Genomic DNA, 13,070 nt, shown 5'->3' with positions numbered 1-13,070 from the left:
CCTCTACCCCCAACCCCCAAAATTAAGGTAAGTGCTGCCTCCCCCTCCCAGGAGTGAGATCCCACGGCGGGAGACACTACAAGAGAAGCGAAGGCATCTGGAAATAAGGTAAGAGGCTGAAACATGTTTTTACGTAATTCCCTTATTTGTGGAGAAGAAGAACTGTAGTGTTTTTACGCTTGCTCCCACCTTGCAGCTGGGTGCTGCTTTGGTCTGGAAAGGACAAAGGCTGTGACACGGGGTCAGCACAGAAAGCTGCTGCTCCCCAACCCCCGGGTCAGGCAGGGGGCAGCTTTACTCCTCCTTTCCTGAGGAAACGGAGCTGTTCTCAACTCTTTTCCTGAGCTGGGTGGGGGCAGCAAGGGGGGAAGACTGCTCTTCCCTGGAACCGCTCTTGGGAAACGTCACTGGCCTGGGGGCAGTGAAAACGCCCGCTCCTCGTTCCTCCCCAGCCCAGGGAGAGGGCACGGGGGGGGGGCAGGCTCAGTTCCAGGAGAAGGAGCACTCCCAGCAGCCTTGGGCCGTGAGTCGAGCTCCCAGCGTTGGTCCAGCTTGCTGTGGCACAAGATGTGACCGAGGGCCTCACTGCCTCAGAACCAGGAGGATGGAGAGCACCTGGAAGGGCCTGAAGGAAAGCCTCACGCCCTGCTGCTCCAGCGCCAGGTGGTCCTTGGCAAGCGGCTGCTCCAGGAGGTCACAGCTGGGGAAGAAGGCAGCTGGTGAAGCTAAAGCCAACGATCCGCCCGCGCCCAGCCCTCGAGCAGGACTTACAGCATTGCCTCCTTCACGGGGAGGGAGCTCCGCAGCCAGGTGCCAGCCGTGCTGCCGTGCGCCTCGTACAGCCGCACCACCACCGCGTCGGGCCTGTCCTCGGCCTTCGGGGACACAGCGCAGAAAGGAACTCAGCCCCAGGGGACAGAACCTCGGGGGACAGCCAGACACAGGCGGTCACGGCTGAGCTGCTCTGACACGCAGATGAGGGGGATTGCGATGCAGGGAGAGGGCAGACCATGCTGAACAACCGCAGCTTAAGCAGTTTGGGTAAAGAAGTGTCCCCTCCGCCTCCCCGCTCCGTCCCAGGGGCCTTGCCTGCTTGACAGTCTCCAGAACAACGGCAGGTGAGCTCACGGAAAAGGCACTCCAGGCTGGGCACTGGGCACAGCTGGCTGGGACCGCGTGGAGGGGGAAATTCAGGTTGTAAGCGCACCGGATCACACCCGCATCCTGGAAGGAACCTGCAGCACCCAAACCTCGGGTCAGCCTCTCCGCACGCACAGCCAGGACAGCCTGCGCTCACCCGGAGGCTCGCTGGGACACCCTCCGCCACCACTCACCCTGGTGAGGCAGCACGGCGTACGTGAAGTGGTGCTGCGTGATATCGGCGGTGGCATCGGGGGACTTGGGTGCTCTCAGCCTGAGGGAAGAGGCGGGTGAGACGGGCATGGCTGCAGCACCCTCTGTGAACCCAGGCCTGTTCCTCTGCCACACAGCCCGGAGCACCGCACCAAGACAGCTGCCTCCCTCCTCTCCGCACTACTCTGAGACCAGGCCCAGAGGTGGAAGCTGATTTCTGCTGATTTCTGGCAACGGACTCTGGACAAGGTGTCCCAGGAACTAAAACCAAGCTCTGAAGGGTTGGTTTCCCATGGTTTTCATGGTTTCCCATGAAACTTGCAGCTCGAACCGAAACACAGAGCTTCTCTGAGCTTTGCACACATATGTAACATCGCCGTTCCTTCCCCCTCCTTTAAGCCTCCCTTCCTGGGGCGTGTTTTGGCCAGCAACAGAAAAATTACTTGCTGCAAACCTGATCTGATCTCTACGAAATTATCTGTGAGCACAAGGAATTTCGTTCTCTTAGTCAATTTGAATTAAGTCAGCCAAAAGGTTTTAGAAGACAGCCACTTTGGCTAATCCCAAACTATTTCTTTGCTTACTATGATCATTCAGGACCAGGCGCTGCCTTGACTTGAAACGGACACCTCAGAAGTCAAAGTGACCGCTGCAGCTCTGCCACCACCCCAGCCCCACTCACAGCGAGAGGCTGAGGACGTTCCCGCGTGCCGACGCCCCGTACTTGCTGTCATTCAGCACTGCCACCCCGAAGCCGTGCTCGGAGAGATCCATCCACTTGTGAGCCCACACCTGCAGGAGGCACCAAGGGACGTATCTGCCGCACGAAGCTACTGCCTGGGAGGAAGAGCAGCCCCCCGCGGGAGGCGCAGCCCGACCCTCGCACCAGATAAACCTCTCCTCTCACCTCGAATCGGGCCCAGTCCCACGACGTGTTCCAGTGCGTTGGCCGCTGCACGTGCCCAAACTGGATCTCGTAGGTGGCGTTCGTGCTCCGGACCTGCACAGGGAACTCCACCTTCAGGAACTTGTGGGATTCCTTCCACTCGACCTAAATGCAATAGCAGGAGGGCATCGTCGGAGGGCTCTGGCAGGCACAGACCACGCTCATCTGTCCCCAACGCACGGCAGCCAGCTCCTACCCGGGCTGGCCCACGACCAGGAACCGTACAACAACCCTGAAGCCTGAAAATGGGTGAAGTGGAATCTGAAAATGGATAAAGCGATGCTCTCTATTCCATTCCATCCCTCGGGGGACCTAGGCAAGGGGAGGACGGGCAACAGGAGGTTCCAGAGGAGGAAACGAGGGGAAACGTAATTCTGAAGCATGGTTCAGCTTCCCAGGGCCCTGCCTGCACACCACGCGTCCCTAACGCAGCAGCTGCTGGCCGCACCTGGGTCAGGAAGCGGATGTACGGGCACGTGGCATCCAGGACAATCTCCTGGGTTAAGGTGCTGCTCTTCCCAACCCGCAGAGAGAAGCTTGCACTTCCCCGCAGGCCCCCTGCCAGGGTGATTTCCAGAGGCTTCAGCAGCGTTGTCACCGGCTTCCTAGAGAAAGGGGTAAAGGCCGAGCTGGTCCCCGCATGGAAGATCCAGGATCCCAAATCAGGCACTCGCTTCTCCAGAGTGAATGCCCAGAAACAGGAGAGCTGTTGAGGTTTTGTTACAGCTAAGACTGATGGGGAGGCAAGAAACTCAAAGCAAAGTCAGACTCCGAGTGCTGCATGCCCTGCTCCTCCACCTGGTTTCCAGGTGGTAATCCATCACGTCCCAGGCATCCCAGTACAGGGGAACGTCATCAAAGAGAGCAAACTGGTTGGCACAGCAGCCATCTGCAACTGCCTCCCTGGAACAGAGAAACAGCAACTTCAAATCTGGCAGTTGTGAAGGGTCTACACAGAGAAAAAGGCCCAAGGAAAGTTTTAGGAGCCTGGTTCCAGGCACCAGACCTCTCAGAGTGTGCCAGACGAAGAGAAGTCAGGCGGCCCATCGCATCCAGACAGACCGCAATCAGCCCGTTCTCCATGGTAACGGAGCCATCCTCCTGGGGGGAAAGGACAAAGAGAGCCACGACTCCATGGGGCGAGCTGGACACCAAGTCCCCAGCTGTAAGTCTAACACGCCAGCTTTCTGCACGCTGGATTCCCCAGATTTCTCCCCAGTCGGCCTCTGACGCAGGTACGCCACCCTGAGGAACAGCGGAGCTGTGCTCACCTGCTTCACCACTGTCACAGGCTGCGGGGGTGGCGACGGCTCCCTCAGTATCGTGTACCCCATGCTGGGGGCTGTCACCAGAGCTGGGAAGGAAAGAGGCTCTGCTTCAACATCCTCAGACCCACGCCCTTTTACGAGGTTCTGCTACAAAAGCTCCCCCTCGGTTAGACAAACCTAAAACCTCTGCTCCAGCTGGCCCGGCCCTGGAGATCACCTCGGTCCGTTCCCAGGGCAAAGTGTTCAGCACGAGGGTGCCCTCAGCACGCCCGGACTCGGGCTGCAGCAGGTCCCCACATAAGGACTGCACAGCCTCCTCCTGCAGCCGAGCACCAGCCCTGCGGATCTCTGAGGGAAAAAGAGGAAAAAAATAAAAAAAATAATTTAAAAAAAAGGCTTGAATTCAGCCCAGGCAGGTAGCTTCTCCTATCTGGTGCTCCTGTGCAATGTACGCATACTTTGGCTACTTCCAAGCTACAATTACTAATTGTTCTTAATATTAATTACTATTATCTATTAAGCAATTAAAGTTATAATTATTAACTTTGTTTTTACAAGGCTACAAGGAGCTATGCCAGTTCAGCTGGAAAATCGCTGAGCTGTAATAAAGGAAGCTGTTGTAACTGCCCGTGGGCAGGGAGGAGCCGATTTCAGCTCCCACCTTTGCTGGGGTCTCTCCTGGCGTGCAAACAGCGTGCAAAAACTCAGGAACTCGGCACGTTTTGGTAATTCCCCAGCCCAATTAGCACAATTACTGACACATGACTGTCCTGCACAGGTTCAACCTACAGTGCCAGGCAGTCCGAGACTGAAACCTCTGCACCAGACGACAGGCAGTGTGCTCCAGGAGGTTTAAGTGTCCTCCTAGCCCAAACCCCTGCTCACCGGCGTAGTATTGCAGGGCATCCTCAACCACGAGCTGGATACAGCTGCCTGGCAGCACATCGTGGAACTGGTTGAGCAGCAGTAACCTAAAACAGAAGAGAGGAACGATGTGAAAAGGCTCTGTGGAGAGCAGCAGACTTGCTGGAGCTTACCAAGCCCTGCTTGCAAGACGGACAAACCTAATAACCGTTCTCCTGTGCCCCCACTAGCAAGTAATTGGGAGAACAAGATTTTTTGCATAGCACCCTTTAAACCCCTTTATGTTAGGACTTGTCAGCTGTCATCTTAGCAAACCACAGCCATGGGGAGTAGGAGCTATTTTTTTCAATGCCCTGGGGCTACCAGATATATTGTTGCACAAGCTCAGACGAGCCATAACTGGCCAAGGATAAGCCTAGGTTGGAAATGAAGTTTCCAGCCAGGAGAGCAGGAAGAGTTTGGAGCTCCCGGTGGCTTTGGAGCGAGGGTCTGAGGATTCCAGCGGGAGAAGCAAGGCGCTGTGACGCCTTCCAGGTGGAGCCCCGATCAGTGTCTGAAGGAGCAGTGTGGGTGCAGCGGTCGGTGCTCGTGTGTGCCCCCACCTCCAGAGCCGCTGCAGCTGGCTGGCAGGGTACTGGAACGAGCTGTCCTGCGCCAGAGCCAAGGCGCTGAGAACTTCCACGTCGTGGAGTATTCGCTCGCACTCCCGATTCCCCTTCTTTATCTAGTGCCAACCAAGAAGAGAAGGAAGATCCTTAGGAAGTCTGGAGCTCCGAGTGGATCACTAACAGCAGCAGCAAAAAGCGCAGCTCCGTGCAAGAAGGCCGGTTACTTGGAGGTGTCCTGAGCTGCCAGCACCAGTGGGATTTTTTTCCACAGGTCACCCTGGCTTTCAGCCCTACAACTCCCAGCACAGGGCGCAGCTTAACGCCAGGCCAGGCTCCTCCTGTCTGTTCCCTCCCTACTCCTCTTCACCCCACCTCTGCAATTATCAGGACCCCGCTGAAGTGCGGCACAAGGCAGTTATTGACCAAGGGGGCCCTGGCTTCCTTCTCCCTCCTGGAAAAAAAGCCTGCTTAAAGACTAACGGTCAGATTTGTCTTGCGGAGTCCTGGCTACAACGTGGCTCCCACAGTCAAGACCGAAAGGGAACCCTGGAACTGCCTGCAGAGGGGCAAAGAGAACTGCGAACAGCCTCCGTCCCTGGGGGAAGCCTGCTGCCCCGTCCCGCAGTCACCTGGGCCTGGGTGGTGTACGTGCCGTTGTGCAGCTCGAGGAAGAGCTCGCCCACCCACGTGCACAGCTGCGCCGACTCCTTCTCCAGGACAGAGAAAAGCCGGTCGGGAGTGGACATCTGAACCCTGGGGGAGGGATGTACGAACAGCGACGGGTCAGGAGGGAAGTGCACGAGCAGCAAGTGGCGTCTCCTCACCAGGAAAGGTGACAGGCCCAGAAGTGAGGCTTCAGAAACCCCAACGGATCTCAAAGGGATGGCTCGTGGCTGGCTGAAGACAGAGATGGCACCACCACAGCACGGTGGAAGCAAAGGAAACCTTCAGCTCAGAAATCCCCCAGAAATGCGAACTGCAGGCAGGGCCAGCGGAGTGGTGAGGGGTTCTGCTGGGGGGCAGCAGCTGGCTGACACCCTGCCTTGCTGCCAGATGAGTTTTCCCCAAATCAGGCTCGGCAGAACTTTGAGCCACGTTTTGTGGACACAGCTGCTTTGGTAGAAGCAGTGGGAGCCTCTGGAAGCTGTGACAAGAGCTCTGTGCCTGCACAAGAAGAGGGGAAAGGGAGCTCTCTTCTTACCTCGGCAGCCCGTCTGTATCACGCATCCTCTTCATCCTGTCCAGCATCTTCTGCGTGGGGCCCCCTCCTCCGTCTCCGAAGCCGAAGAGCACAGCGCTGTGGTTCACGCGTCCTTTGTCCTTGTTGTTCTTCACCGTTTTCAGCATCTAGAAGGAATTCTGCACAGCTACACTCCCCTGGTACCCAGCCCCAGCTCCCATGGCTCCACACAAGAGAGCTGGGCCAGCCTTCGGGGTGCAAAGTCCGGCCTTAGCCCTCCTCCCCACCCCAAACCACAGGAATCAGGCACGGACACATCTCAGAGGCAGGCAGCTGCTGCCAGGCACCCTAAAATCCTTTGTCCAGCAATCCTACTCCTTTCCCAGGCAGTGCCCTCCCCCACGAGCCTCAGACCTGGTCCCATGAGGCTGGCACTGCACTTCACATGCAGGTTTGGCAACCCCGCTCACCTCCCCCACTCGCCCAAGCATCCCATAGGAGTCACCAGGGGGGAAATGGGTCAGGACTCGGGAACCATCGATGCCTTCCCAGAAAAAGGTGTGATGCTGCAGGGGAAACAAAGAAAAGCACGGTGTTTCTAACAGCCTCCCTGTACCACAACGTGAAAACACAACCCATCATCCCCAGGAGTTCCCAAAAAGAAATCTGTGTTCGTGCCAGCAAGCCATTAACTAGCCCCTCGCTCAGCGTCTCGAGGCTCCCAAACCGATCTCCCCCACAAACGTGTGTACACAGAGCATGTTTCAACCCCGTCAACGCAGAACTCGCGCGCTAGAAGCCCGCGCAGACAGGTCACAGCTTCCTGTCCGGGGGCTTGTTAGGAGCAAAACGACACCTGGAGGCAGCAGTTACTGGCAGCCAAGCTGGGATCACTGTGTCCCCCCCTCCCCCAAAGCCCGGCAGGACACTGCTACCATCATAAACTGGTCACAGCTTTGAGCTTTTGGGAGAAAAGCCTGCATCAGCTGAGCTAATGACTAATGGTGGAAGAAAGGGGTCAAGCCTGCAGACGGACTCCGGCACAGCTCACCGGGAAGGCGTTCACCAGGTTCCAGCTGAGCTTCTGCGTGAGGAACCGCCCGATCCCACAGCCACGCATCAGCTGGGGCAGCTGGGCCGAGTACCCAAACGTGTCCGGGAGCCAGAACTGGGAGCAGAGGGAAAGAAACACGTGAGTCACACGCACCGCAGCCTGAGCTCGGTCGGGGTGTCCTGGCAGTAAGGCCCCAAGCCCTTCTCGCACAAGGGACGCCGAGTCCTAACCCTGTGCTACCTGGCAGGACACGCTGGGGACTGGATATTCACTCATCGCAACTTTAGCTGCCAAAACCAGACCTATGTGAGGCACCCAAGGGTGCTCTCGGGAAGGCAAACCGTAGAGAAACCCCCGAGCACAGCAAGAGGTGGAAGGAGACAGCGTGCGAGGAAGGCGTGCAGGAGAAGAGCAAGTACCTCCGAGCAGATCCGGCCAAACTGCTCCCGGAAGAACCGCTGGCCCTGGAGGAACTGCCGCACCATGGCCTCCCCGCTGGGCAGGTTCCCGTCCTGGGGGCAAAGCACATCGCGTGTACCGCGTGCCGAGCCAGGCTCGGGGCGAGGGCTCCTGGGTGCGCCCCCATTCCCACCCGCTGTCACCCTGCCCGGGGAGGATCCGGACACGCTCGGCGCTGCAAAAGGGAAACAACCCGAGGCAGTGCAAAGCGGGGGCCGCGCAGCGGCCCTGAGGGCTTCTGGGTGGAGCAAGGCTCTGCTACATCCCCCTCTGCCTGCGCAGCGAGGGGACGTGCCCTCTGAGCGGCTCAGAGAGCGGTTACACGGAGCTTTGACATCTTGAGGATGGTGAAGGGAAGAACGGAGCTCGGCCAGCACATACCAAGGCTCCTTTCTCAGGTAACGAAGCGATTCAGGAGAGGGACGGTGTTTTTACACGGCTAGACACCACGCACAGTGGCTCACGACCGACCAGACAGGGGCGGCAAAGGCCCTGCTGCGCCCCGTCCCAGCGCCAGGCCCCAGAGGGATGGCGCGGGAAGGGGGCAGTGAGCCAGGCTCCCCACGCTTCTCACCATTTCCACCCAGGTGCCGCCGACAGGAATGAACCGCCCCTTTGCCACGTAGTCCTGGATCTGGGCGTAGAGCCCCGGGTACCAGCTCCGCACCCACTCGAACTGCTGCGCCTGCCGGAGCACAGAGGACGGTCTCGGCTCCCACCACGCCCCCGCACGGGATGCTGCCGGTCACCCCTCCTCTTGCCTGGAGTCACGCCGCAGAAGCAGCACGCCGCAAGCAGAAGAAAAGCTCCTCAGAGAGCTCAGCAACAACCCCGACGCTGCCCAGAGCAAACCCCCTTCCTGACCCAAACATTTCGGAGGGAGAGGACTCACCTGGGAGCACACGAAGGTGAGCTCGGGGTCGCTCTCCATCAGGCGGATGACCGTGACCCAGCTCCGAGCACATTTGCGGATGGTCTCCTCGTATGGCCACAGCCAGGCTGTGGGGACAGAGACACGGCCCCAGCGCGGTCATCGCTCGGCACAAATACCCACCTGCCGGGGGGAGGCAGGCTCCACTGGGAACAGGGCCGTGCTGCCCTTCAAGGATCAGGCGGGGAAAATGCTGAGACCGAAGCCCCCTCCAGGGACTGAAAACTGAAGGCTGAAGTCTGACAGGGAGAAGAGCGTGGTCTGTACGCCATCCCTCAGCAGCAGGGGGCACAGCAAGCCAGCCACGTGCCCAATCTGACCGGCTGCGTGGCAGCGCAGAGCCCCTTCCCTCCCCTTCCCTTCCCTTCGCCCAGGGTTTGCTGCCTGGAGCTCGGGGGCAGCCAGCAGAGAGGGCACGCCGTGCTGCTCTCACCGGAGTCGATGTGGCAGTGCCCCATGGCGTGGATGGTGTGCTGGCTCTCGCCGTTCCTCTGGCCGAAGACGGCCGCCGCCAGGTCGCGGGCAGCAGGGAAGGTGGCGGGGTCGGTAACGTCGCACACGTTCACCATCTGGTTGGCAGCGTACAGCGCCTGGAAGCTCCGCTGGTTTTCCTCCCCGAGGAGCTGGGGTTGGGAGGAGGACAGCTTGACCCTGAGCTCGGGACAGCTTTCTGCACCCACGCTCGCCCCGGGGAGAACCTCCTGCCTCCTTCCAGCACCTGAGGCTGCCAGTGGTGCCAGGCAAACACCACGGCCCTGCTTCACAGACACAGCCTGATGTCTGTGCACGTGTCCTTCTAAACCCAGGTAACACGTGCACCAATTACAGACTGCTCTGGTCAAACAGATCCCGTTTTGGAACAGGAGATGGACGAAACAACCACCTGTGGCTTCTCCCCATTTGGTTTTCTCCTGCTCTAGACAATGTCAATTATGCTAAAGCAGCAGGAGCAAATACTTGTTCCTTCCTCCAGAGCCTCCTGGTGGGAGGACAAGTCTTGGAACAGCAGCAGCAGGGGATAAAATGAAGGAGTTGTAGAAGGAGGTGGGAAGGATGACAGAACGGGTGCACAGACCTGGGCCATGTCCAGCAGTATTTCCAGATCCACCAGCAGCTCATAGACATCCCTGTTGAAGACGACGAGCTCAGCCTTGCTCACAGTGAACCTCCTGTCGGGGTCCGGGGCGGCGATCATGGTGCCCTTGCCAGCCCCGAAGAGGCCGTTGCAGGCCAGCTCCACGTACAGCGTCACGCTGCGGAGACGGGGACAAAGCCATCAGGGCGCAGACCACGAGCACGCAGCTGGGGAAGCCCGTTCCCACCCCACAGCAGGACCAGCCCAACCCCAACTCCTGGCTGACCCCCTGGACGCCCCGACGCAGGTCTGGGGGTCTCGTGGCTTCAAGGAAGTCCGAGATCCCCCAGCAGATGGGGGTTCGGCCAGGCTGACCGCTCACCTGTGGGGTTCCGACTCCTTCAGGCAGCTTGTCAGGATGTAGCTGGTCTTCTCACCTTCCTTAGTCAAGCCCTGCAGGGAAAGGCAGCACGCTTAACCCCCAAGTCCACGACAGCGGGCCTGACAGAGCAGCTGGACGGACGGGGTCTGGTCCCGTGTTCTGCAGGGCCCTGCTTCCCAACAGAACAACCGGCATGGGAACTGCAGGGCCAAAGCTGACCTGTGCTAGTCCTGACAAGAGTCTGACCTGTTATTCTTGTTGGCACTGGAGATGTACATCTCAGGCCCGGAGCTTGCCTACCTGTCTTGCAAGACATCTGATAATGCCTAAACAAGGGATTTCCAGCTGGGACTACTTTGCAGACCAGAATTTTAACTCCTGTCGAGGAGTCAACCCCCGGGAAACACTCAAACACACCAGCAGCAGGCTTGACTTTTGGGACTGAACTTCAGAAACAGCTCCCAGACCCTTTGTGGCCCACCACAAAGCACAGCAGGTAAACCACGAGCGTCACCCTCTCTCCCACGCCCCGTACTAGCCCCTACGCAAACACTGCCCCTCTCTGCACGGCAGCTTCTCACCTATTTGCTATTTACCTATTTTACAGAGCTTACCTCTTGAGGCTGAACAACCCTACAACTCCACATCCCCTTTATGTTTTTCCTCACGATCACACTGTCCAGGCCTCCAATTGTTCTTGTCTACGTGTTATTTCCCTGCCACAACACCTGCAGGCATTACTCCATAACAAACAGGAGGGGGTTTCTGCTATCCTGTTAGAGAGGCGTGAGGGAGGTAACTGCTCTGCACGCCCCTGATCTGCACCTCCTTACCTGTACAGGCTGCCCATCTCGCCACACCATGCCTTCCCCATCGCTCTCCCAAACAAAGTGCACTTCCCGCCCTGCCCACGCCGGGGGGATGCTCAGCTCCACCTTAAACCAGCAGGTCTCCCACCTGGAAGAGAGCACGCAGCAACCTCACCGCGCTGCTGGGACCTTCCCCGAGGGAAGCCGCTTGTCCTCAGAGCCTCTGTGGAAGAAGCACAGCGGGACACCGCACCAGTCTGGCGTGCCAGCGTAACGATGCCGCCCGGCCCCACGTTTAACCACCTTCGGTTTAAGCAGCACACGGCACCTGCACGGTCCTGTGCCATTTCGCCGCACTTCCCCTTCCCAGCGAGCTGCCAGCCCGACCAAGTGTAACCAAGCAAAGCTTCTACCTCGCGGCGCTCGCCGTCAGGCTCCGCTAAGGGCTGGACATCTAGCCGCCTGCTAAGCGCCGCGCCGCGCGGGGGGAAGCTCTCGTCCCAGCTGGCAGACGCAACCGCGGGGCTTCCCAGCGCTGCCGCCCTCCCTCCTGCACGGCCCTCGGAAAGGCAGTAAGACCAGAGGGTGCCGGGACTTGCGCAACGCCTGAGCCAGGACGGTTCATCGATACGCTTGGACCTGCGGCCCTCCTCATCGCGACTCCGAGTTCCTCTGGCAGGCCGCGGCCCGCCGTTACAAACAGGGGCGCCCCTACGGCAGGGGCACCGCCGCCCGCCACCCCGCCAGCCCCTGCCGAGGCTCCCAGGCAGCCCTGAAGCACGCGGCAGGCAGGGGCACGGCCCCTCGGGGCTCCGGTACTCACGTGGGCCCGAAGGAGTCCCCGACGGCGGCCGGCCCGAACCGCCGCCCCACAGCCTCGCCGTAGGGGACGCGCAGCGGGCTCTGGAAGCAGGAGAGCGCCGCGGGCGGGCAGCTGGCGCCGTACAGCCTGCGGGGGGCACGGACAGGGCACGGCTGCGGGGACGGCCCGGCGGGGGCCGGCCGAGCACCCCGCGCCCCGCACCGCCCCCAGCCGCCCGCCCGCCTCCCCCTCAGCCCCCCTCAGCCCGGGGCCGCCCCAGCTCCCCTCAGGCGCCTGAGGGGGAACGTGAGGGGAAGGGGGGGGGGAGGGGGCGCAGAGCAGGCCGCGGCCTCTCCCCTCAGCCCCCCGCGGGGCCCAGCGCGGCGGCGGCGGCCCGGGGAGCCCTGCCCGGCGCCCACCTGCCCCGCAGGTTGCAGTCGGTGAAGTACGCGGCGGACACGAACTTCTCCACGCGCTCCAGCGCCGTCCGCCGGTGCTTCAACATGGCGCCCGCCGCCATGCCGGGGGCCGCGCCGCCACTGCGCATGCGCCCGCCGCGCAGCCCCCTCCTTCTCCCCCCCCCGGCCTGTGTAATTAAGCAATTAACCGGCTGTAATTAACCGGGAGGGGGCGGCGAGGCCCCGAGCCTCGCCTCCAGGCCCCTCGGGGTCCCCGTTGAAGGAAGAAGGGGCCGTAGGCATGGCTGAGCCCTGATGTTTTAATGGGCACGCCACACCGCAGTCACGCTCACAGTAGTTGTAGGGGAATCACACAAACAGTAACGCTAAATAAAAAGTAACGCTAAATAAAAAGAAAACCTTTTTTTTTTTTTTCAGTTATGGTACAGGCTGGGGGCCTTCCCACCAGTGCTGAAACCGTGCAGGAGCAGGCTGCTGGGGCACCCCCAGCGCTGCACCCATTTTACAGCTGGGGAAGGAAAAGGCCTCCAGCACCCCCATGCTCGCCTCCAGACCACCTGGAGCACACACGGGGGGGGGGGCGGAAGGGGGGGGGATTAAGTGTGTAGGATGCAAAACCAAATACTTTAGAAGGGAACAAGGCAGGTAATTTATTGCTAGCAAACGCTGCGTGGTCCTCCTGGCCTCTTCCCCACTGAGCTCCTCCCTCCTGGGCTCTTCCCTCTCTTTTTCCCCCTTTTTCCCTCTCCGCAGGAGGCTCCTGCTCGCCCCCACAGCCAGATCTGCCTTCTGCACAGTGCCTGCACATGAGTTCAACCCCTCAGGGCCCTGCACAAACCCCTCTGCTCTGCTGCCATGAAGGGTCCCCCCAGGCCTGCCCCCCTCTCGGCACGCAGCCGCTGCCCCAGCTCTGCCCGTCA

At 60.1% G+C, this 13,070-nt stretch overlaps 1 protein-coding gene across 3 annotated transcripts; it reads right to left on the bottom strand.

The window, feature by feature from the left end:
• Positions 1-107: 107 nt before the first annotated feature.
• MAN2C1 (mannosidase alpha class 2C member 1) lies at positions 108-12,272 on the bottom strand. 3 transcript variants are annotated; one of them, XM_035553813.2, is made up of 26 exons: positions 12,151-12,272; positions 11,753-11,878; positions 10,954-11,077; positions 10,121-10,191; positions 9,739-9,916; positions 9,097-9,286; positions 8,625-8,731; positions 8,307-8,417; positions 7,693-7,785; positions 7,271-7,387; positions 6,690-6,785; positions 6,241-6,386; positions 5,669-5,792; positions 5,034-5,155; positions 4,453-4,538; positions 3,745-3,915; positions 3,571-3,653; positions 3,306-3,400; positions 3,098-3,202; positions 2,748-2,904; positions 2,261-2,404; positions 2,036-2,145; positions 1,335-1,414; positions 1,090-1,235; positions 772-875; positions 108-700 (listed from the first exon to the last, which is right to left on the bottom strand). In XM_035553813.2, the coding sequence occupies exons 1-26, from the start codon at positions 12,249-12,251 to the stop codon at positions 583-585; spliced, it is 3,105 nt and encodes a 1,034-aa protein (XP_035409706.1). In that variant the 5' UTR covers positions 12,252-12,272; the 3' UTR covers positions 108-582. The 3 variants fall into 3 exon arrangements, with proteins under 3 accessions (XP_035409706.1, XP_035409712.1, XP_035409709.1); XM_035553819.2 differs by lacking the exons at positions 10,954-11,077; positions 12,151-12,272 and adding an exon at positions 11,078-11,152 and having other exon boundaries at positions 11,753-11,778; XM_035553816.2 differs by lacking the exons at positions 5,034-5,155; positions 5,669-5,792.
• Positions 12,273-13,070: the final 798 nt, after the last annotated feature.

This window comes from Cygnus atratus, chromosome 11, assembly GCF_013377495.2.
Source record: "Cygnus atratus isolate AKBS03 ecotype Queensland, Australia chromosome 11, CAtr_DNAZoo_HiC_assembly, whole genome shotgun sequence".
Lineage (NCBI taxonomy): Eukaryota > Metazoa > Chordata > Aves > Anseriformes > Anatidae > Cygnus > Cygnus atratus.
Note: the sequence above shows the minus strand (reverse complement) of the source record. Positions and strands in the feature narration are given on the sequence as shown.

Excerpts from the sequence above, each read along its gene's own strand:
- MAN2C1 (XM_035553813.2), bottom strand. The coding sequence starts at position 12,251 with ATGGCGGCGGGCGCCATGTTGAAGCACCGGCGGACGGCGCTGGAGCGC. Across the intron at positions 10,192-10,953 it reads GAGATGGGCAGCCTGTACAG|GGCTTGACTAAGGAAGGTGA; the intron begins GTAAGGAGGTGC and ends CTTTCCCTGCAG. Across the intron at positions 4,539-5,033 it reads CAGCTGCAGCGGCTCTGGAG|GTTACTGCTGCTCAACCAGT; the intron begins GTGGGGGCACAC and ends CTTCTGTTTTAG.